General features: G+C 34.1%; 1 protein-coding gene across 3 annotated transcripts in view; it reads left to right on the top strand.

The window, feature by feature from the left end:
• The window catches only part of NLGN4X (neuroligin 4, X-linked), a 203645-nt gene that overhangs the window by 91530 nt on the left and 88261 nt on the right, over positions 1–23854 (top strand). For 2 of the 3 annotated variants that reach the window (XM_014960239.1, XM_014960240.1), the window contains exons 4-5: positions 16498–16557; positions 20060–20212. In XM_014960239.1, the coding sequence (XP_014815725.1) occupies positions 16498–16557; positions 20060–20212 (213 nt within the window). The remainder of the gene's footprint in view (positions 1–16497; positions 16558–20059; positions 20213–23854) is intronic. The other variant, XM_014960241.1, reaches the window with a different exon arrangement.

The following is a 23854-nucleotide window of genomic DNA, read 5'->3' as shown; positions in this document are numbered from 1 at the left end:
GACTTGTGCATTGGACACACTGGTGATGGGGCTGTCGTGACACCTTCAGCAGCCTCCTGCTGCATGGAAATAATTTCTTCACCTAGAGCCGAAGCCTGGTTTGGTAATACAAGAGCATTATACCCATGCCATATAGGAATAGCTCTCTCTAAAAAAAACAAAACCAAAACCAAACCAACTCTGAGTGAACAGAAAGACATATTTTATCCTTAAAGAGAAAACACACTTATATTGAGACTAAAGCACATGATATTTCTCCCCTGATTTACTTACTCCTAAGTGTATTTATGTGGGTGGCTTTTCATACAGTCATCAGACCAAGCCTATTTGCATATTCTGCCCATTTGTTTTAAATATTTAGGATAAATTTTAGTTCTATTTACCTTCCTTCTTTTTCTTAAAACAAAGAAATTGCTGTTCAGAACCAACCATTAGTACCATAGAAATACAATTTTAAATAACACAACCAAACCTCTCGGCCACGGTGATCATGTGGACTGGCTGAAAAAGTGCTGACTGAATGCGATGTGTGCATTGCATTGCGACGGGTTACATCACTAGTCGTAACATGATGTAACCCAACGCAGCATGATGTAAGCGTCGTGATACATTGGAGATTTAAAGAAACATCAGTGTTCCCTTGTGTCCCTCTGCCCCTTTCCAGGAATGTCCTGTCATTCTTTGCCTAGTAATTAACAACCCACCCTTGTTGCCAGTCCATGAATGCTCATGTCTTATTTTTATTCATACTTATATTAATAGTCTCCTTTCCAATTATGGGCAGTGCAGCTTCAGTCCTTAAAAGACAGATGTTATTGGTTTTCTATGTACATATAGATACAATTGCTCTCTGTCAGTTATCATAGACTTCCGATGATAATTTAAAAAAAAAGAAAGTAATGCTATGCTTAAAAATGTTTCGCAGATCTGAAGGGTACAAATAATTTATTCCAATTTTTCAGTTGTGTAGCTAATCCCAGACAGTTGAAATACTTTTGATTTGCATTGCCAGTTGCACGTGGGAAGCAGTGCAAGGCTCACAGCTTTTCTTTTTTTACTTTTTTTTCTTTTTTTTTCTTATTACAAGCTGATACATTGCAGTTCTGAATCAGTTCAGCCTGTCTTCCCTGTGGATGCTAGGGTGATTTGCCTTGTTCTTCCTATTCCCATTGCTTCTTTCCGGACATATATTTGTGTATTCCTATTATTAATGTGTTTGTTCTGAGAGGCACATACATTAACAGGCACATATATACACTGCAAATTTGAGTTAACTTTGTACATACGTGGCAAATTTGAATTAAATTTGGAAACTAGGATGCACTTCTTTTGTGTACTTGTGTACAAGTAATTGTATATTTGGCATTTACATTTTGAGAAAGTCTATTTTAAGACAACTGTGAAGCATGTGTAATTTTCTAAAGATGAACAGAGGCCTACATTTTATCCCCTAACAAAATAGTATTTCTTTTATGATGCTAAAGTTGGAAGACAATTTGATCAAATAGTACAGTAAGTTTTGAAGGAGAAATAAAAATAAAAAAAACCCCACAGCTTTCAGAAAACTTGATTCTATGATTCCATATGAGGACAAAGGACAATAACAAGCCTTATCTTTGATTCTAATAGCACTAAAGCACCTGCTTTTTATAGAAACATAGAATGGTTAGAATTGGAAGGAACCTTAAAGATCATCGAGTTCCAAACTCCCTGCCATAGGCAGGGAAAGGGACAGGATTTTTTTTTTTTTTTTTTATTTCACTGCTGTCACGTCTTGAATAACTACATTGTTGTAAAAGTCAAATTACTCCATGACACCATGAAAATCTGAAGTTGAAAGTGTTGTATGAGACTACACCAAAATTTGTTATCCCATTCCTTTCTCTCAAACTGGCAACTGTCTTGTGCATCAGGGTAAGGAATTCTGATGGTGCAAGAGACTTCTGTCTCAACTAATTCATGGGAATTTTCTTCCCAGATAGTTTTGTGGCTCATGGATGCTTTGAAACACACAATTCATTATCTCTGTCCCATACGCTTAATTTTAAATATAAAGTAGTCCTACGTATCTCAATAAAATTAGACATAGCTGTCTCTTTTGTCTTTGGTTGAGCTGTTGGTGTCAGTTTTATGGTATAACATGCTTAAAAGTTAATACAAAATCCTAATAAATATATGGTATTGCTGTGCATTATGACTTCATTGCTTTTTTTAAGTATCTACCATTGTTGAGCTGTTGAAAATTAATAGCTTTTAAATTTATTCAATTATTTAGAAGAATTCAACACTCCTTGTATTCACAGAAAAGTTAAGTCTCACTTCATACATGTCATAATTGAACAATACAATGATGGTATCCCTTTTATTTTTCTGTTCTCTAAATGTAATTGAGGGTTCTAATTGAGTTTCTTTTCATAGAAAACCATTTTTGTCTTCCAGCAATACAGAGTACTGATGGAAGACTTTCTATTTTTGCTATGTTCTGTGTGAAAATGGAAATGTGAATGTATCATTCCTGATAAGACCTGCCATACCTAGTTATTATACATTAATGTACAAAATTACTGTATTTTCAGAATTCATGCTATGCTGTGACATTCTGATTATTGTATTTGGCTATCACTAGAGTAGCACCCAAGCCTTTTTCTTTGTAAGTTATAGATAACTTGGAAACTAACAATTGTTTTTCTGGTCCAAGTAATTGTTTCCAGTGTGTATGACTATTACTTTTTAAACATGCTACTTTATATATATTTCTGTCTCTGTGTTAAGGCTTACTTTTTATTCAGAGAAAAAAGCACACCTTGTTTGTAATTCTTCTTAACCTGGGGCAGACATTCTTTACCTGCATTTTCTGCAGAGTGAATAGGCCATATTTCATAGGCATTTAGATGTGTGTTTGACTTCAGTTCAAAAAGTAGCACCTTAAGCGTCATCCATCCTTTATCTAGCTTTATAAACTCTTTTTGAAGATATTAATATTCTCTCTGGCCTTGGCTCATGTAGTTTCTGTTACCGAAAATTGTACAATATCAAAATTCATCCCTTTTTCCAGATCATTAACAGAATGTTAAACAACATCAGATTAATGTAGAGAATATTTCACTAGACCATTAATCTTTTGCTACGTTGAAAATTGACCTCTCATTACAACTTAACATATTCTGTGTAGCTTATTTTTAATCCATGACATTACTTCACCTCTTTCTCTGTGAATAATTATGTTCTCTGCATCTTTCCACAGAAACAGGTTTATTGAAGACTTTTTGAAAACCCAAATAAATTTTATCGACAAGTTTATTTTATGAAGTATTCTATGGAGAGGCCTAAAGATTTCTAGTAGATCAAAGAGCTGTGTTTTTTTCTTTAAAGACAGCTGTGGGTTATTTTCTATCAATGTATCTAAATGCTTTATGATGCTTTTAATTGCTCTTTTCCTTAGGCTTTAGTAATATTATTTTTCTGTATTGTATTGTGTACATTATCTATTCCTACTAATCTTCTATATAGTGGCTTATTTTAATGAAACACTGAAGTATTTCATTGGAAGATCAGTAATTTTACCCTCAAGCCCTTTTTGAGAATAAAATACTGGTTTATCCTTAATGCATCTAAGGATATAGGTGCTAGTATTTATTCTTCTGACACTTCAGTTTATCAAAATATGGCTTATTGCAACTCTGTTATATATCTTTAATTCCTGGGTACTCCAGTAGAAATGAATATTATCTTGTTGCATCATGTAAAACTAGCTACCTAGAGAAGAAAAAGAAAGCAAATGTAGAACAAAGCAAGATTAACTAATATGAAATGAGAGTAATGGAAATAACATTAAATTATTACTGAATGCTGACAATGGGCAATAACTGAAGACAACATGGGGTTGCATTAATTATGACAGTCTAGAGTAGTAGATTAGGTATTATGGGTAGTTTAGCGTGACCCTAGGGTAAAGGTAACTGAAAAAATAGAACATAATGAAATAAAGGAATGAGGGGAAAAAAAGCATCAAAGTCTTGTAAGGAAGAAGTAAGAGCATCATTTCAGAAAGCTAACCAGTGTGAAGAAAAGGATGCAATAATATGTAAAGGAATGAAGAAAGAGTTGGAGAAAAATAACTTGTAAGATGATGTCAGTTTCTTGGTGTGAAAATCTGTGAGCTACTCTTGAGAGAGGGAACACTATCAATTATTTTAATGGTCTGTTTTTAACTATGTCCCTGATATTAATGGATTTGGAACTTATTTTCAGAGGCAAGAGTCTGAATCACAAATTAAGGGTTGTTACTGGAATTGATGGTTTTTTACAACAGAAATTCATAATGAAAGGAAGAGGGAAGACATATAGAGACCTGTGAAATGAGACACTAAAATGAAAGGTGGTAAAGTTAATATGGGACATAGAAGGGCAATGTACTTTGATCAATAGAAAAATTATATCATCAGAGTTAAAATGATGGTGACAGGAAAGGTTTATTTAAATGCAAAAATGTAGAAAGATATTTGCACTGAACTCTAGATGCAATTTTTGCAGAATGTCCCATCATAGTTTTGTTGCAAGAATTATTAAACGTATGCCAAAACTAACATGTCATAGATCTTGGAAAACATGCAAAATAAAACCACCCCCCTCAGTAAAGCTGGCTATGCTTCTTTTTATGCAGCCAAGGGTACGATCAGCTTTCTGGGCTACAAGTGCACATTGCCATCTCAGGTCCAATTTTTTTCATACACCAGTACCCCCAAGTCCTTCTTTGCAGGGCTGCTCTCAATCTCTTCATCACCCAGCCTGTACTGATACCAGGGTTTCCCCAGCCCAGATGGAGGACCTTGCACTTGGCCATATTGAACTTTAAGAGGTTCATATGGGCTCACTTTTCAAGCCTGTCAAGATCCTTCTGCTGGCATCCCTTTTCTCTAATGAATCAACTGCACCACTCAGGTTGGTACCATCTGCAAACTTTCTGAGAGTGCACACAATTCTGTTATATTGTTGATTAAGATATTAAATAACATTGGTCCCAGTATGGACTCCTGAGGGACACCACTGGTTACTGGTTTCCACTTGGACACTGGTAACTTGACACCAGTAACACTTGGACACCAATGTGAGCCATTGAGTGTAACCCTTTGAATAGCAGCCATGCAGCCAATTCCTTATCCATCGAAGAATCCATCAGTCAAATACATATCTTTCCAATTTAGCAGCAAGAATGTTGTAGATAATCATATCAGAGACCTTACAGAAGTCTAGGTAGATGACATCCATAGCTTTTCCCTCCTCTAACGATGCAGGTACTCCATTGTAGAAGGCTGCTGGATTAGTCAGGCTTGATTTGCCTCATTTGATTTTCTTTCTTTTCCTTTATCCTCTTCCTATGGCAAATTTTTCAGTGTTTGCTGGTAAGAAGTATGAAATTACCCACTGTGGTACCTGAAAAGCCAAACACAATGCATTGGACATTCTCGGCATTTTCCCATGTTGCTAAAAGATCCAGGCATGGAAGGATAAAAAGAGTGTGAGATCATGGCAAGTGTCACACAGACACATATGTACAACCACATACACACACAGTGAAACTAATGAAGTTTGCCTTTTGGCAGTTTTCCAACAGAGCAACAACTACTATAGAGTTCACCTTTCATCTAGTGCTTTCTTTCCTTTAAAATTTTGCCTCGGGTGAAAAACGGCAGAAATTGCATGTTATGTGGACTGGGAGAGTTCAAGGGCACAGAGAAAGTTCATTCTGCTACACCACGTAATCTTTGTCAGGAGGCTTTGAGGTTTTGTTGATGGGAGGAGAAAACTGAAATAATACCCTAAGAGATTTGATCACAGCAATCATTTTTGCTGTGTTTTTAAGTCTGATACCTTCTTCCTGTTGCTGTTAGTGGTAGGAAAGTTGACTGTGGTGCCAGTATTGCCATTTTATTCTTGTAAGTGTATTTCAGTAGTGATATGACTGACAGAGTAACGACAACATACAGGCAGGTATAATTTGTACTGATGCTGTGCCAGTTCTACCTTCAGACAACCTCACTAACTCACTTTGTCAGTGACCTTCAACACACTTAAGCTCCGTGGCTTATTTTCCTGAGCAAAACTGCCAATCATAGTTAATTTCCTCAAATAGGTGTTAGGTGTTTTAAATTGTAAATTGCACTGATTAAGGCAAGGAAACATTCAGATCTCTTTTACAGCTGAATACAAATGCAGTACTTTTTTCTTTTTTTTTTCCCCTGTAGGAACTGAAGTACATATTACAACAGAAAACATCAGCACACATACAACAATATTGTTTAAATAAACCAAAAAACCAAAAATTTGGCTTGTTCCTTTTCACAGGGGCTGTTTAGACTTAGCCAAAGAAGACTGGAATTTGATTTCTCAGAAGTAATTGCATACATAAGATGTATCATTTCACATATGATTCTATGTAGTTCATATATGATTCCTTTTAAATGCAAAATTCAACTTGTCTTTCTTGAGGTGGAATAGTAAAATCATATCATATTATATTGATATTATGTCACTATATAATCTTGTATGATACCAAGTGACACATACCATGCAGTAACTATATCATACAGGACTTCTAATTATTTCCATCTAATTTTCTACTTCTGTCACATAATGATAATTTACAAACTACTGTGGTTCCTTTCTAAATTTTGATTAAAGCATGAACCCCAACATTGAAAATATTAAGCTGAAATTATGCTTGTAACATTGCAAAAGGGAAAACCAAAAACGAGACATGAATTCTCATTAATTTTAGTCAATAGAGAAAAGATTATTCCGTCAGATCAAATATATAACCCACAATCATATTATGCATTAAAACCAGCTAACTGATATTATCAAGTAATGTATATTAGATGTATCAGATACTAGTGAGATCAGTGCTGTGGTGTTGAACATTGGAAGTTTAGATCATGATTCTGACCAGCAATTTTGATTCTAGTTTAATATAATTAATAATTATATAGCATGTAGGAATCAAAACGATCCTTGTTCCACTTTAACATTTGTAGATGAAATCTCACAGCTTTGTAATATGCTCAGAACTTATGCTTTGAAGCAGTCAGAATGTAAATAATATGGAGTGGTACAAATTTGGCCCGTACTTTCCTCTCCCTCTTACCTAATATTTTTCTGTGAAACTATCCAAAAATCTTACCAAGTCAGTATTTTCCTTGGTATCTTATCACAGCATAAGATCTTTGGAACAAGGATGCTAAATTTGGTTTAGCAAAGTCATATAAGTTTTCAGTACTGAGTAATAATGAATTAAACGCTTAAATGAAGTTTCCAGCTTCCATCTTATTTCCTAGCCATCTGCTGTCCAATCTTTTCTTGCACATACTACTTTTGGAAGTGTTAGAATAATTAAATATTCATAATTCAGATTATAAAACTCTTCATCATATCCACCTTAGATCTGGTTTTCTCTGAAATAGCTAGAATATATTCTATCCCATGTCTTCTTTTAATTTTTAATTTTTAAGTCCTTTTATTAACATTTTCATTGTTTGGTAGTCTGATTGTTTATCTGGTTTGATGTTTTTAATTCCAGTAGGAATTAATACAATGTTGCATGTAGATGAAGATGTAATTGAGATCTAGTAGAGAAAAAATAGAAAACAATTATGTGCTTAAAAACAAACAAACAAACACACAAACAAACAAACACACTAAAAAAAACAAACCCTGAGTGAAGGTTTGCTTGTATCTCCTTTAGATATCTTATACAGACCTCCTACTTACCTGTAACTCATGCTTCCATGATTCCCAAATAAAAACTAAGATGTTAGAGATCCAGTAAACATCAAAATTAGAAGTGAATATGTTGCTGAACTATTAAATTATCTATTGCAATGGAATAAAATTACATTCTTACAGGATCCACTGAAATAGCAAACACAATTACTTCCTGAATTCTCCAAAGGCAACAGCAAATTGAGCTTGTGTTCAAAATGAAGAATTAGAATAGCTGCATCAAATAATTAGAGGCATTCTTAAGAGTTGATTATTCAGCTCACAGCTTTACAGTGGTGCCAAAAAATGCTCAAAGGGAAAGTCTGCACAAACAACTTCACCAGCAGTTGTTAAATGTAAAGTATGTTCTTATGTCATTCAGCTGTCTTTAGAGAGGGTGTAACAGTTACCTTTAGTTATTTCAACTGGCTCTTAATTCCCTTTTTTTTAAAACATTAATTCACATTCATTTTAAATGGGACATAAGTACTCTCAAGTTTATTTGAAACTACTCACCTTTTAGTTATAGGTAGCGTTATGTCAACATTACTGACTTTCTTCAAAGACTAGTTATACAGATGACCTAGAGTATAGATAGATTTTGCCTTGGGAATTTTGATTAATAACAAATGTTTATTTGTGCCTTCTAATTTAAAAGTTCTATACATTCTTGGAAACTTAATTGTAGTATAATCCTCATGCTAGCAGCCTTATGTTCCTCTGCAGCTAAATGTTCTCTACTCATATCTTACACCCACTGACTAGCCAGTGCAGTATATTACACACATCTCTGGAAAGAATTGCAGTGGAGTTTATATATCCTACTGGGGTTCTCATGTTCTTGGATCTTTACTGTAGTGTTTACTGTAGACTTGATCATGTTCTTGGTCCTCAGACAGGACTGAAGCCAGTTCCATCACAGTGCTGAAGCTTATGCATACTGGTATTTTATTTGAAGATAACATGACTTCTCATATGCTTAAAACTAAGCACCTAAGAGCTTTACCAGCACTTTACTGCATATGCAACACAAAAGAAAGAGAGTATTTTTAAACATTCCAGTGCATTGAACTGATTGCTATATTTAGGATGTTTTAAATCAAGAAAGTAGATTGTAGGTATATTTTCCAAATTTCAAAATGGCTTAGCTGATAAGGGAGGTGAGATCGTTGAAAGAAAATTCCATGCTTTTACATAGCAGTATTGTGCACTCAGACATGTTAGCATTTTTGCATTCACACCTTATCAAGTGTGCCAGTTTAGCAGAGAAATTTAAGCTATTTGAGGTCACTGCCACACTTTCATACTGACAGTGTTCTTCCTGGTGCTCGTACAGAAAAATATGTGCTTCTGTCTGAATTAATTTAAATAACTGTATGGTAAATTTATGCTTTTTAATGAGCCTTTATTATTCAATCAGTAAGCACTGCAGGCTCAGTCCAGTTCTCCGTCAAATAGGGCAGACTCCAGAGCTACACTGGAAGTGCAAGAAACACTCCCCTTATCTGTTAGAGGTCACTGAAAGGATATGCTGCACAATGCCTTCTTTCTTTTGGCTATGTCAAAGCAATGTACTGTATTTAGAAAAATCTAAGTTCTAGATGTGGTGTAACTTGTGTAACAAAAAAAATCCTTATAAAAATATTAGTGAATTTATGTAGCTAACTCATTTTTAGATTATTATTAATCTCATAATATAATAGTGATTTCTCTATTAATAATTATCAATAAAGGCAATCTCTTGAACCTTAACTTATTAATTTAGAAAGATATTATTCTCAGTAAATTTTATTCAAAGCAATTTTTTTTGGTAGAAAATGTACCAAAATAGATTAACACAGGATGAAAGATAAAATTAATTAGATTTATAATTTTTTCCAGGATGAATAAATGCAACCTAATTAAATGCAAATACATTCAGAATAAAAAATAGCTTTCAGGTGTGTTTCTTTTAGTAATTATGACAAGTGTCCAGTGTAAATGCCAATGTTTATCTTCATCATAGACATATATTTAACAACCTTCTTAAAATTAATAGCTCACTTTCCTAAAACTAAATATATAGGAAGCTTTGAAAGAAAAGATACCCAATGTGCCCAAAGTTAGATGAGTTAAGGATCTTTTGCATCCTACTTGGAATAAGAGTCAATAGCATTTAGCTGCCGAATACATAATAGTATAATCAGAATGTAGATAGTCCCAAACTTCATGTAACAATGTAACTCTTAAGTGCTGACTTTGTTGCTATTCTTTGTAAGCTCTTTTTGGGCCTAACCTGTGATCAGGGTTACATACCATCTATACAGATAGTTTGAAGACTTTTCCTACCCTGGAATCTGTGTGAATATTATAATTTCTTCACTGAGATAAATTCATATCAACATACTGGTGTGGAATGAACTTGTAAAAAAAGGAATTCCTATATCAATCACAGAACTAATAATTCTTATTAAATGGTAATGAATAATTATTTCTACAACTTCTAAATTTTGAAAAGTGCTTGTATTTGTATACTTCTGTGGAACTATATGGGATAGCACAGTCACTCTGTGTGACAATTAATATATTCCCTTGTAGGAAGATCTAGCCTCATTTAAAGCATGTGAAACACTTTCATTCTCTGTAGAGGGACGAGTTAATGCATAGAAAGATACAAACAATTTTTCTGAAAACAAAGGTATGTGTAATTATGTAATTGAAAACTATAGGCAATGTAGAATAAAGAGCTAAAGTAATATTAGAAATTAATATTTTTATGCAATCCATTTTCAGCCTTAGAATTTTTCTTTTTCACTGTGTCTATGTAGATTTTTACTGGTTCTCTAAAGCTATTTGAAAGAAGTCTGTGAAATAGCATTTTCCTTTTGTTTCAATCCTTGCTAATACATGGAACACAAAACTCTGTAGGGATTTTTTGCTGCATTTTCCTACAGCCTATCCAATTTTGAATATGACTCAAAATTGTCATTTAATTATCTTTTCTTGAAAAGAAACGTTTTCTGTCTATGTAGCAGCACCTACACTTTTGCTGTGGTCTGGAATTTGGGACATTTTTGTTTTGTGTGTGGCAGCTGGAGTAATTAAGAACACAAATTCAATTATATTGCGTGTTCCTTAGTTAAATGTTGCTGAGATACAGAGCTAGCAGTTGCAACCCAAATGGTTTTGTTATTGCTGTTGTTAATGATATCAGAATAACGGCCACTGTAATCGTGTGTCTTCTTCTATTCAGTGATAATATAGGAATTAAACCAAACCCAAACAATTTTAATTCAGGCAAATTTATGTAAAATTCTGAGCTTTCATTGGCTTCCACATCAAAAACTACCTAGAACAGTAGGAATCTAAGTTGTTATATTATTTAGGAAAGTGATGGAAGGCATCTAATTTACGACTAAGGACTGCTTTGAAATCATTGAATATGGCTGTGTGTTGGAGTTATGCACACTGTTGACAGACTATAATTACATTTTACCACCATTATGGGAAGAGAATGCCATAGAATAAACCTGTGTTCTTTCTGGAAGACAATTAACTACACAGATCATTTTCATGTACACCTATGTATACATGAATATACCTATATATTTGCACATATGTATGCACCCCCATGCAATTGCACACACATATTCAGCTAGTATTCAGCAAATAATTAAGAAATAATAGTTATTTAAATCAAGAAAATAGTCATATATTTCTCTTTCTCCAATTGAAATTGACATAAAGGTATATAGATAAATGCGTTGTCTTTCTGATCTTTGCTAATGTAGGTGATCCACAGTCAACTTCTAAGACAATTTGACAAGCTGCAGTTCTTAATAATTATTTTCCTCTGTTTGAAAAGCCAAATGTCTCTTTTGATCTTCAGCTGCCAAATGAGAACTTTTTTGTATGGCTATAAAGGTAGCTAAATAATCTTGGCCATAGCCATGAGCCAGGGACGGTGTTATTGGCAGCCAAACTACCCCACTGATAGACTCCTCTTTTTTGGACATGAAATGGCTTAAGGTTTGTGTACTAAGTGAGGCTCAAAGTAAAGCTAAGCCAGCAGTCTTGGGAGAAATGCAGAAAGGGAAGTACAGTTCTGCCTTCCTATTTCTCCCTCAAGACTGTAATGAACTGTCAACTCGAGCTGATTGTAAAATTATAATAGTTCTCATGGGATGGGAAGCCAAGAGCTTTAGACGTCTGTTGAAATGGCTGTATAAATAAGACATATCATTGAGAAAATTACTATTAAATCCTGTATTAATCTGGTTTGAGCTGGAAGTTTCCAGAAGGTTGAACATGCTCTATGTGAAACTGGGAGGTCATACGAGTAATAATGTGCTGTGTGATTTCTGAAAACTGAACGCTTTCCCAAAATTAAATGGAGTCAAAAGGTATACTGTGTTACAGATGGAGCAATTACATATAAAATGCAAAGAAATGGCAGCAGCTTAAGCAGTAGTCGATAATTTTTTGCTGCCATTAGAGGTTTCAGAATGGATACCTAAAATGCAAGCACTGGTGAATTGCAAGCAGGAGACCCGACTACATTATATATAGATGATACATATTATCTGAATGGAGGAAGATGTAGGATAAATTGCGAATACATCTGGGAAGACTTGCAACCCCAGAAAATCTGTTTCTGAATGAGATTTTTATTTATTATAAAAGGAAATGTGACCCAGAGGGTGTGCTTACAGTGGGGTGACTTCTTCATTTGTGACAGATGTCTGCATGGGATCAAGACTGAATATGGGAATACAAGGTGACTTTACATCCATAGCTAAATGAAATCAAGTATTTTTTGAAAGCACATGGGTTAATGTTTCAGCATGAAAAACTTTTAAAGAGAGATGCTTACTAAATTAAAGTTTACTTAGAGCTTCTTAGGGAGGAAAAAAAGCCCACATGGATCCCTGTTTTATTATGGCTACATAGACTGGCACTAGTTTGGAACTGGCTCATATATGCCTATGTTACTCTGTATCTTTACTATCACACTATATCCAGAAAAAAAAAAATAATAAAAGAAGGATTTTCTGGAAAGCAAAATATCCTTTCAAAAGAAGTTTGACACAGTGACACAGTTCAGTAAGGAATTACACCAGGCATTTTTCACTGATCAATGAATGGAATTTTAGCACAAATGAAAAGAGGTCATCTGGTATTTAATATATATCTTATGAAGTCACATCTTTTTCTAGTTGTCATTAACAGTAAGGCCTCTTATAACTTTTAAAAACATGAACTTCTATACAAATGTAATCTTCAGCAGAGCTATGATATCTATAACATATTTAATATATGTAATTAAATGGTTCCTGGACTTGACCATTTGGAAAATAATTTCCCATCCTATTAGCATTTTGAAATATTTTTCTTTGGTATTTTTCATCAGCATGAAAAGTGAAACATGAACCTTGCAAACCAAGAACTCCAGTTAAACCCTAGACTGGTCAATACAGATACTCCTGGAATTCAGTTTTTAATGTACTAGATCACCACTACTATCTGCCCTGCCCTCCACTCTACTGCCAGTTCCAGGATTGCTGTTAAGATTTACCATCTATGCTTCATGTGGGATGAATGAGTAAACACTTTTTAGACTGCAGAAGGGCCAATCCTATAATGCAGTAATAATGTGTGCTTGGTGCATGGGAATCCAAGGCTAAAATTGGTACTGCATTGATTTTTATATATATGGGGAAGAAAAAACGCCTCAACCCCTAAAAGAAGCCCCAAAGCAGAGGGAAGCACTGGTTTACAGGACAAGCAGTTGCTGCAGGCAGGGAATTCTCCTGAGCCATGGGAGATTCCAAGTCACATTCCCATTCTGTCTCCTAGATTAATGACTTGAGGTGCAACCTTAAGTTTACCTTAGAGGAAGAGAAAGTCTTTCATTTTCTTATGACAGGGAATACCATCTTCTTATAGAAGTTTCAGGCAAAAATGAATTGACATTTTTAACAGAAAACACACAACATGGTTGGAAGATTCCAATTTTTCCACTGTATATGAGATAATATGTTTCTGGAAGCTTACATTTTCAAAAGATCAATATAATTTTTCTTAAAAATGCTTCTGAAAATTTTTAGTGCTACTGTAATAATTCCATCAATAACAATTCTGTTCTCCTCAATCAGTTCCATACCAAATTTATAATCCACATGGCTTGTATCAAAGATAATGTTGCCAGGAGGATGAGGGAAGTGATTGTCTCCATGTACTTGGCACTGGTGAGGCTGTATCTTGAGTACTGTGTTCAGATTTGGGCCCCTCGCTACAGGAAAGAGATTGGTACTCTAGGTGCTGGAGCATGTCTAGAGAAGGGCAATGAAGATGGCAAAAGATCTAGAGAGCAAGTCTTGCAAGGAGGGGCTGAGGGAACTATGGTTGTTTAGCCTAGAGAAAAGGAGTTTGAAGGGAGACCTTATCATTCTCTACAACTACCTGAAAGGAGACTGTAGCAAGGTGGGGGTTGGCCTCTTCTCCCAAGTAGCAAGTGTTAGAATGAGAGGAAATGATCTCAAGCTTTGCCATGGGAGGTTTAGATTGGATATTCAGAAACATTTCTGCACTGAAAGGGTTATCAAGCATTGGAACAGGCTGCCCAGGGAAGTGGTTGAGTCACAATTCCTAGAGGTATTTAAAAGTCATGTAGATGTGGTGCTTAGGGATGTGGTTTAGTGGTGGACTTAGCAGTGTTAGGTTAATCGTTGGACTCAAGGATCTTAAAGGTTTTTTCCAACATAAATGATTCAGTGATTCAATGATGTAATGATTCTATGGCTAGTATCCACATTATGGAACAAATCCAATGTGGTAGGAACACAGAAACCCAGTCTGAGAACTTATCGATGTAATCCATTTTATCAGATCTCAAAATGAATAAAAAAACCCCTCAAACCCAAGAACTTAGTTATAAAATATATTTCAGTTACTAACAGACTAATGAAATACTATTCCACAACACATAGGAGAAACAGCATTCCGACTGCATTTAATTGTAATTAAATACATTTTAGAATTATATGAAGTTGTTCTGAAAATTGACTACTCCATTGTTTCTTCAAGCTGTGAAGAATGAAGCAAAAGAAATAAAGAATGTTTCAAATATTGCAGATAACCTTAAGTCACTACCTGTGTTATGTGATATTTGTGTCTCATCACATCTAGTAGCATGTTGTGGTGACATTTTCTGAATTTGCATTACACTTGTGTTGTTCTTTCTTAAGTGCACTGAACTGGAGTCACTGCAGGAAGAACATTAGAGAGAAAATCCTTGCAATGTGGTCCTTATATATACATAGAGATAGATGATTTGGGGGGAATAGTAACTGAACTAAAATGTTTTGGGACACATCTACTTCTTTCACTCAAATTACTTTAAATATAGATTACAGTCTAAATAATTAAACATACAGTGTTTATGTGGCTCTCTCTATATGTGGTCAAATTGATTTTGTTATTTTTAAATTCATAGAAATGATATGTGGTAGTTCATTTTATATTTGGCATGTGATGATCACATGTTTTTGTCGAATAGTTAGATGGCTACCTCATGGAGGGAACTAAGACCAAAAATTCTTCTGTCTTATGCTTTCAAACTTGTGTCTAAGTGGATTTATTGTTCATGAATAATTATTTCTCATTAATTTTTTACATTAATCAAAAATAGTTTAAGGGCACTTTACAGGTGGAGTACTTGGTTATCTAAATACAAAATTAATTTTATTTCAGTAGCACTTGAGAAAGGATTCAACCTTCATTGGGCTAAAACTAATTTGGAAAAGTATGAAAAAAAGATCAAAACTTGGATGGTGACTGAGATTTAGAGCCGATATCTAACATATCTGAAAGAAATTGATATGGCATGTATGGACGTGTGTGTATGTGTGTGTGTGCATGTATACACCTTAAAAGTATTTGAAAAAGCATATTAAATACAAATTAAAATGTATTCTTTACTGTATCTTCTAATAAATAAGTGCAAGTTCATTATCGTGGTAAGTAACCGTTTTAAATTAATTTCCAGGTTTTTCTAAAGACCATGAAATGAGGTATAACATGAACCAAGGCTCTTTTGGACAAATTTCATGTCTGGGATTGACTCATCTCTGTTTCACCTTTGTTTACAGTCTGTTGTTTTAAATAACTTTTTGGTCATATGGGAAACAAGATTAAATTTTAAGGAGGTCTTTATGGTTTATCTTGGTCCATTCCAATTTTGTGAGACAATAATAATTTTATTTGTATTGGTTCCATCTAAAATTCAAGTTGTAGCTAATTCTTAATAAATTCTAATGAGGATGAATAAAATGTAAAGCCATTGAAGACAGTGACTGAAGGAATTATTTCTTCAAGGATACAGAACAGAATGAAATAAATTGCATTTCTTATGTAGAAAACATAATTTGGTAAATTTTTAATACAATTTTTGGTTTATATTATTCTTTTTTAATAGCACATTAATTTTGTTTTTGCAGAAATCACTTTTAGCTAAAGTAACTGCATTATCACAGAATATGATACATTTTTTTCAAATATTTTCAATTTGTTCTTCTTGACATTTTATGTTTATGTGCAGTTTGCATTTTTTTTTTTGTTTTTCAATTTCAAATGTAACAGATTTTGACATTTTTGTTACATTTTTCTTTTTTTTGTACTAGTGGGTTTTTTTATTTTTGAGAATCTGCTGTTTTTGAATTCTCTTTTTTCCCTTTATTCTCCTCCTCACTATGATCCCAGGAGCCAACACAAAGAAAAGCGCAGATGATATAACCAGTAATGATCGTGGTGAAGATGAAGGTATTTTTTGTTTTTTCAAAGCTCGACCCTGATGCATGAACATAAACTTTTTAATTTTTATTATAATAATTATTATTATTGTTATTGTTATTGCTGTTATTTCAACATGATTTTTAGTCCCTTATTTGCAGAAGCACGCTTCAGTGTGCTTCTTTATTTTCTTCTTTAGAAATTACTTTCATTGTTTTTCTTTTTAAAATCTGAATTAGCATATAGATGACTACAGTTCCCCTGTGACATAGGTGCAAAGGTTATTCCTAAATGTGTGTGAAGTGAGTAACCTAAATATTATTTGAAACCACATACTTTCCCCTCCCTGTTCTTTCTTAGGTTAAGAAAATGGAATTTAAAAACATGCATGTGCTTTTTTCCTACATTTTGTAAATTCACCTGTTTGAAATTCATGAAAAAACTTACATATATCCTTCCTTTCACTTCCACTGTTTCCCCAGTGCACATGCTGTACATTGATGCACTTGAATTGTGCTTTGTCTTTGCTATTTTTATTTACTTAATTATTTTTTTCTCACAGGATGTGGTTTATTTCAGGACACACACACAAAAAGAAGCTGTTGATGTTGTTTTATTGGTTTTTCCTGTAATCAGCTAGCCTCTGAGATACATTCATTCGACTCTGACCACATTCCCACTGAAATCAATGACAATCATTTTCATTGACTTCTTTCAGAGTTGTATTGGATTCCCTGAAAGGAAATGCTAAAGTTCAGAGTGAAGCACCCCAAAAAAGTTTTACAAGGAAATACTTTTTTCTTGCCTTGGCAGAGCAAAGCTATTTAGGATGCACCAAAATAGAAGCCATGAAATCTTCCTCTATTCTCACTCTTCCTTTTCATTGATGTCACACTGACAGTTTATTTTACTTTATATATTGACCAAATTCAGAAAAATATTTTCAAATTAATTGAGAAGATAACAAACTTAGTTTGTTGGTCTGGTTTTGGAGCACTGTGTTTCTTATTCCTCTCATGCTTGGTCAATCTGAAGTGTTATTCCATGACTCTTTTCCTGTTTTCTTCTATCTGACATCAGTTCAAGTAACTTTGAAACATTTGTCTGCTCTGTTCCCCTTACAATCGTGCATGCTGCAGGGAGGACATTATCTCCTCTTTTCCTGGGATTTCAGCTCAATTGTAGCTACTCTATCCATATATAAAATACTGTAATAAAAATCTCTGGTCTCTGATTCACACTGGTTGCCCTCTACTGCACCACTTTCATTGCTGAATTGCTCTATTTCTTATAATGCAAAAATACTGTGCAGAATACTCCAAAATTACTGTTAATTTCTGAGTATCACTTTCCTATTTCTGTGCAATGTATGATTTTTTAAAATTATAGTATCATTTGCTATACCAAATTCTGTAGTTAATTTTAATGCAAAGGATAAGTAACAAACAAAAGCAAAAATGTAAGATAGATATTAGATTATGAATACATTATTATTTAGACATCTTCAAACATTACAAAAATTTAGGGTTTTATCATTAACAAAAGCATCCACTTTAGACCTAAGCACATAAAGCATGGAGCTTGTTTCCTTTATGTTGAAGCTAATCATGTTCCCATTGAAAGGGAAGAGGAAACCTCCCATTGACTTCAGAGTGAAAGATTCAACCCTGAGGAAGGATTAAATACAACAAATCATGGCCTGAGACTTCATAGCGAGAGGGGGCAAATGTTATATAATTGTTACTTTCATTTTCTGAGGGCTTAGTTGAGCCCTCACAGATGAAATGCTTTCATGTACTTTGCTGAAAATGCTGAGTATAAAAAAAATACATCCACTAGATGCTAGATCCCCTCATTGCTTTATATGATCTGTTTAATAGCAGTGTTACTCTTATAGTCACAACAAGTAAAAAGATCTCACCAAAAAACCTTTATTTCAGCTGCTCAAATACAAAACATAAAATACGACACATAAAGTATGTATCTCTTTATGAACAGAAGGCAGATTCTACGAGAAGCCTTAAACTCTGACAAATAGAGAGATGTACACTGGAGCCTGAACATAGTTTCCTTGCACTCAGCGGACAATTTTGATATTTAGGGTAGTGCATACACATAAGTAAGGTAAAAGTTGACCATAGGAATATGAGCAGTCATAACTTGCCTCTAAATGTGCTCAAATTACATATATAAAATATTATATATGTGGTGTCTCATTGCCAATCACATATTCGGCATCTTAGAGTATTTCCTGACAAACCTGAGAAGAGTGAAGAGTTTTAGAAGGCTTTCAAAAGGAGGTCCCCTACTTCTAGGTATTTAGCTCATCTGTTTCTTCCTCAACTTCCCTTTTCCACTGTTCAATATATGCGTATCCTATCCAAAGTAGAACACAGCTTTTTTTTTTTTAATCCTGATTGAATATTCAGGGACTCCGCTTTCCCTTGTATGTTGTACTATATGGTTGAAAGAGGTGCTTCTATTCCACCTGCAGATTCACTGAATTATTTGTAAAAGGTGTATATATCTAAGGTCAGCCTCCTGAATGCCCTTTGGTTTTTAGAGGATTTTAGTCTCTGTTCCCACTGTTTCTCTAAAGAACATAAGTTCTTACTTTAAGTAGTCTGAACCATCCCTGGGGTGAGGAGTTATTAGAGGAAGAGATATGAATCCAGTCGTAAATATACCCCAAATCACTGATTAGTGTATCTTTAAAATTCACTCTGAAGTATGAAATTATTACTATCAATTTCGTTTAACTTTCTTTTAGGAATAAAGACCCAACTGTTTATCTGCTTGATAAATGAAGGGCTTTTCTGTATATACAAAAGATCAGCCATACCATAAAGGAGTATTAATTCAAGGCTGTTCTTTAGGGCTTAGCTACCATGACAAGGAAAAGTACAACACAAAGGACATCATTTGCTTTAAATGAAAAAATTTGGGCTGTGGATTCACATAAATTCTCTGTGTTTGTTAACTCAGTATATTTGAAAAAAATGAATAGTTCACTATGTTTACTTCTATCAGAACAATTCGATTTTGTGATATTATCTCTTACTGAACTATTGGAAATATAATTTCAACAATTATGTCTCAGTGAGGAATGAGAAAGTAGGTATCATTATTGTAATTTTATTATTAAATGTACAGATACTTCTAAATTGGCATATACTTGAATCCGAATCTTCTAAAAAAAGACAAGATTATTCTGTAATTTTATTTCTCTCTTTAGGCTTTTAGACATTTATATTCATAGTAAATTCTGTATAATAATGAAGGCATTTCAGGTGTTCTGAGAACATTTCAGAGGAAATAGTATTTGAAGTAACCAAGAGAGATGTTCAAACTACAAATATTAGGCCTGCAGGATGATCCTGAACTGTGTAAGCTAGCTGATTAAAGTAGTGGTGATGATAGTGAAAATATAAGAAATAATTAAGAATAGTTTTAGCATTGTTATAAATTGCTAATGCTGTATTTTGTTATTTTTTATTACTTTATTATGTTCTCCTTACTTGAATTTTTTCAGACATTCATGATCAGAACAGCAAGAAACCCGTTATGGTCTACATCCATGGTGGATCTTACATGGAGGGAACTGGAAATATGATTGATGGAAGCATTCTTGCAAGTTACGGAAATGTCATTGTTGTCACTCTCAATTACAGGCTGGGGGTTTTAGGTAAGTGACTTTTTTCTTCATCACCAATTGTGCAGAAATGTTTTATTGCTTAATTTATCTACCAATCGATCATAGATCCTTGGGCCATTTTTATTTTTTTATTAACCGAACATTCTTGCTAGTGGGTAGTTTGACCATATTATATTAATTTTTAATTCTGTTCAATATTTTATGGAAACTGAGCTAGGCTACATGTCCCCTTGCTTTTGACAGCTGCCTTCACCTTAGACAAAAATGACGATATTTATAATTATGTTAGTGCTGCTTTATGTCAAATTTGTCATCATATCCTATCTGCTCCTGGCTCAGTGATTTAACAAGTTTTGAGAACTTGTATACGTTTTTCTCATTAAAGTCTTCTTAATTCCATGTAAAAAGGGAGGAAAATTAATCAAGAATGAGTACTACCCGATTTCAAAGCAATTGGTAATGGTAGGAAGAGGGAAAAATATGGCTGTTTACCTGTATTTATTATTATTGTGTGTAAATCGATTTTTTAGGACAGAAGATGTAGGGGTAATACAGACAAATCAGGCTATATACACTGATGGAATTAAGTTGCAAGTAATACAGACTCAAGAGGTTTCTTGGAGTGATGTTAAATTATCTTCCTAAATATAAAGAGCTCCATAAGCATGAGTTATAATTTTGAGGGAATTAATACTTCTGTCTTTCAGACAGAACAAAAGCTGTATCTTCCTGACATTATAAATATTCTTCTGCCAGAATTAAATTGAATAAATAAACTTAGAACCATGACAGCAGACCAAAAATCTTTTCTGCCTTCTCTGTGATTCCGACTGCTGGATGTTTGCATGTACCAAGCTTTTCTTAAAATGAAGGTTTATATATTGAAGTTCTACTTTTCCATAGGAAATTAACCTAAAAATTTGCTTATAATAGCAGACACTAGAAATGCATTGTATATTAATGAAAAAGCATATAGTCAGTATAGAATAGCATATAGACTGCTAGAATGCTCATATTTCCAGCATTTTACATACATGAGGTAAAGTACAGCGATATTTTGTGTTGTTGTTTGTTTTGTTTTTTTTTAATTAGCATGGCTTTTACAAAGATTTTGTCTTGTTTTTCTTGATAGCAGATCTGATCTATATTATTGGCATGTACTATTTTGGAACACAGGAAACTTCTTTTGCTGAACTATGTATTAATGTGATTAATGTGTTTCAACCTCATCAGAGTACTGAGAATTATTTTCTTGTCCCTGATTTTGACTCTTGTTTAAATACAAAAGAGCATTTTTTCTGTTAGAGTTAGATTTAAACATAGAGCCAGGAATAGAAAAAGATATTTTGTTATATTTATGCATGCAATTTTGGTATTCAGAAACACTCAAAAAACCCCCAAGAAACAAACAAGTGAAGAACTCAATACTCTTAGAAAAAAAGTGATCGCTGTTGTTGTTGTTAAATAAAGTGTATACCCAGGAACTTGGTAGAAGTTACTAATCTGTAAAAAAGGTTATTTAATGGATCTCACAAGGTTTTCTTCCAGTTTCTTACAACTGAAGGATACAGGTAGTTATAAGCTGTTTTAAAATTTATTGTCCAGCTGCCTTAAATCAATCTAAAGGAAAAAATGCAATATTTGCATTGATGAACTCCTATTTTATGTATTTATATTGAAAAAAAAAAAGAATTTTATATTTTCACATTGTGGCATTTAGGAAAAAAACACATTACAGAGGCATTAATATAAAAAACAGAAATGTAATAACTGTAAGGATTTTAAATGGATTACAAAAAAAATACAGTTTTATATTTGGCATTATATACTGCTTCTCAACAGCGGCAAATGTAACTTTTGAGATACTATGGAATTTATTATTTGTTATAAAGGGTCTATATTTGAATTAGAACAACAGAAGATATTCAGATTATGCATTTAGCACTTCAAAAACTAGACAAATTGTGTTTTATGAGCATATTTCTGTTTTTCCTTCCTTGGTGAGATGTAAATGTGATCCTTGAGAATGCATTAGGTTCTGCCTAGATATTGGAAGAAGCTAGGTGAATTCCATGTGGTTTTTTGATTGCTTCATAAGTAAAAAAAAATGAAAAAGAAAACTCAATTTATTCAGGTAAACAACCATATGGAGAACAAATGTGATTATTCATAAAAATTAAAAAAGTAGTGCCATTATTATGACATAGAGTTTGAAGATTGCCAATATTTTTATCCATTTCATCTAGTCTGGATTATCATCTTTTTGAAAGATATATTTATTTCTGTAAATCTGGTGTGTTTCAAATGCATTTGATTTATAAGTTTGTACATAAGAGGACATATGCGAACCTCATTTTAATGACAAAAATATGTAATTCTATCACTATTATCACACCCTGTGATGGAGGAATATGCATTGAATTGATCAAAATCATGAATTGCTGAAGACCCTTTATAGATTTTTTTTTCTTCCTCTGAAAATCTATCACTTGAATGGATCTAAATGCTGGATGTTACTATACTTACCATAAATATTCATTCTGTTCCTGAGGCACATTAAATTATTTTCCTTTCAGTCTATATTGTGTTATTAACAGCAGTAGATAAAAAATATATTAGGACTGCATAGATGATCACTGGATCATATTAGACAGACAAATTGTAGAATGTTTGGATTAGAAGGGACCTTAAAGATCATCTAGTTCCAATCCCCTGTCATGGTCAGGGACACCACCCACTAAACCAGGTTACTCAAAGCTCCATCCAACCTGACCTTGCACTCCAAGAGTCTCCTGGACTGCCTAGCTTGCTGTGCTGCTCTTCCAGCAGATTAGGGTGATTAAAGCTCCCCAGCAGGATCACAGTCTGCAAGTGTGATGCTTTCTGTAGTTGAAGTAAGAATGCTTCATCAACATCCTCCCCTTGATCAGGCAGTCTGCAGTAAACACTGACCACAAGGTTTCCTTTGTTGGCTTGACCTCTAATTTTCACCCATAAGCTCTCAGCCTGTTCATCTCAGTTATTCAAAGACAGCTGTCTGTAGTCAATCCATAGCTTTATATAGAGGGTATCCACCCCCCACCAGTTTAAAGCCATTGACTGCAACAGTGTAGTTGTGTGATTCATCCCACCAGGTTTCAGTGACAGCAATTAGATCATAGCTTCCTAGCTGCACAGTAGCTTCCAGCTTCTTTAGTTTGTTATCCATGCTGTTTGCATTGGTATACAGACAATTCATTTGGGCTATCAACCATGTCACCTTTTTAGAGGAAAATTCCCTGTTTCCTGTGGGGCATTTCATAGGTGTTCCCCTGGTGGTTGCTAATCCATCAGCAACCCCCGGCTCTTCTCTGTTACTCAAAACTCGGTCCCCTTCCCCTGCTAAATATAGTTAAAAGTTCTGCCTATAAGTCTGGCCTGCTTGTTGGCGCAGATGCTCTTCCCTCACTTGTTCAGACGAATCCCATCAGCTGGCTTCTCAAAGGGCGATCCATGATCACAGATGCCAAAACTTTGAGTATGGCACCAGCTATACAGCCAGGCATTCACCTGTTCAATTTGCTTCCCACTTTCTGAACCCCTTCCTGTGACTGGGAGGATAGACACCACCACCTGTGCTCCTGATCCTTTTAATGTTGCTCTGAGGGGCACATAGCCTAGCTTGCCTTGTTG

Source organism: Calidris pugnax, unplaced genomic scaffold, assembly GCF_001431845.1.
Source record: "Calidris pugnax isolate Ruff unplaced genomic scaffold, ASM143184v1 scaffold188, whole genome shotgun sequence".
Taxonomy (NCBI): Eukaryota; Metazoa; Chordata; class Aves; order Charadriiformes; family Scolopacidae; genus Calidris; species Calidris pugnax.
Note: the sequence above shows the minus strand (reverse complement) of the source record. Positions and strands in the feature narration are given on the sequence as shown.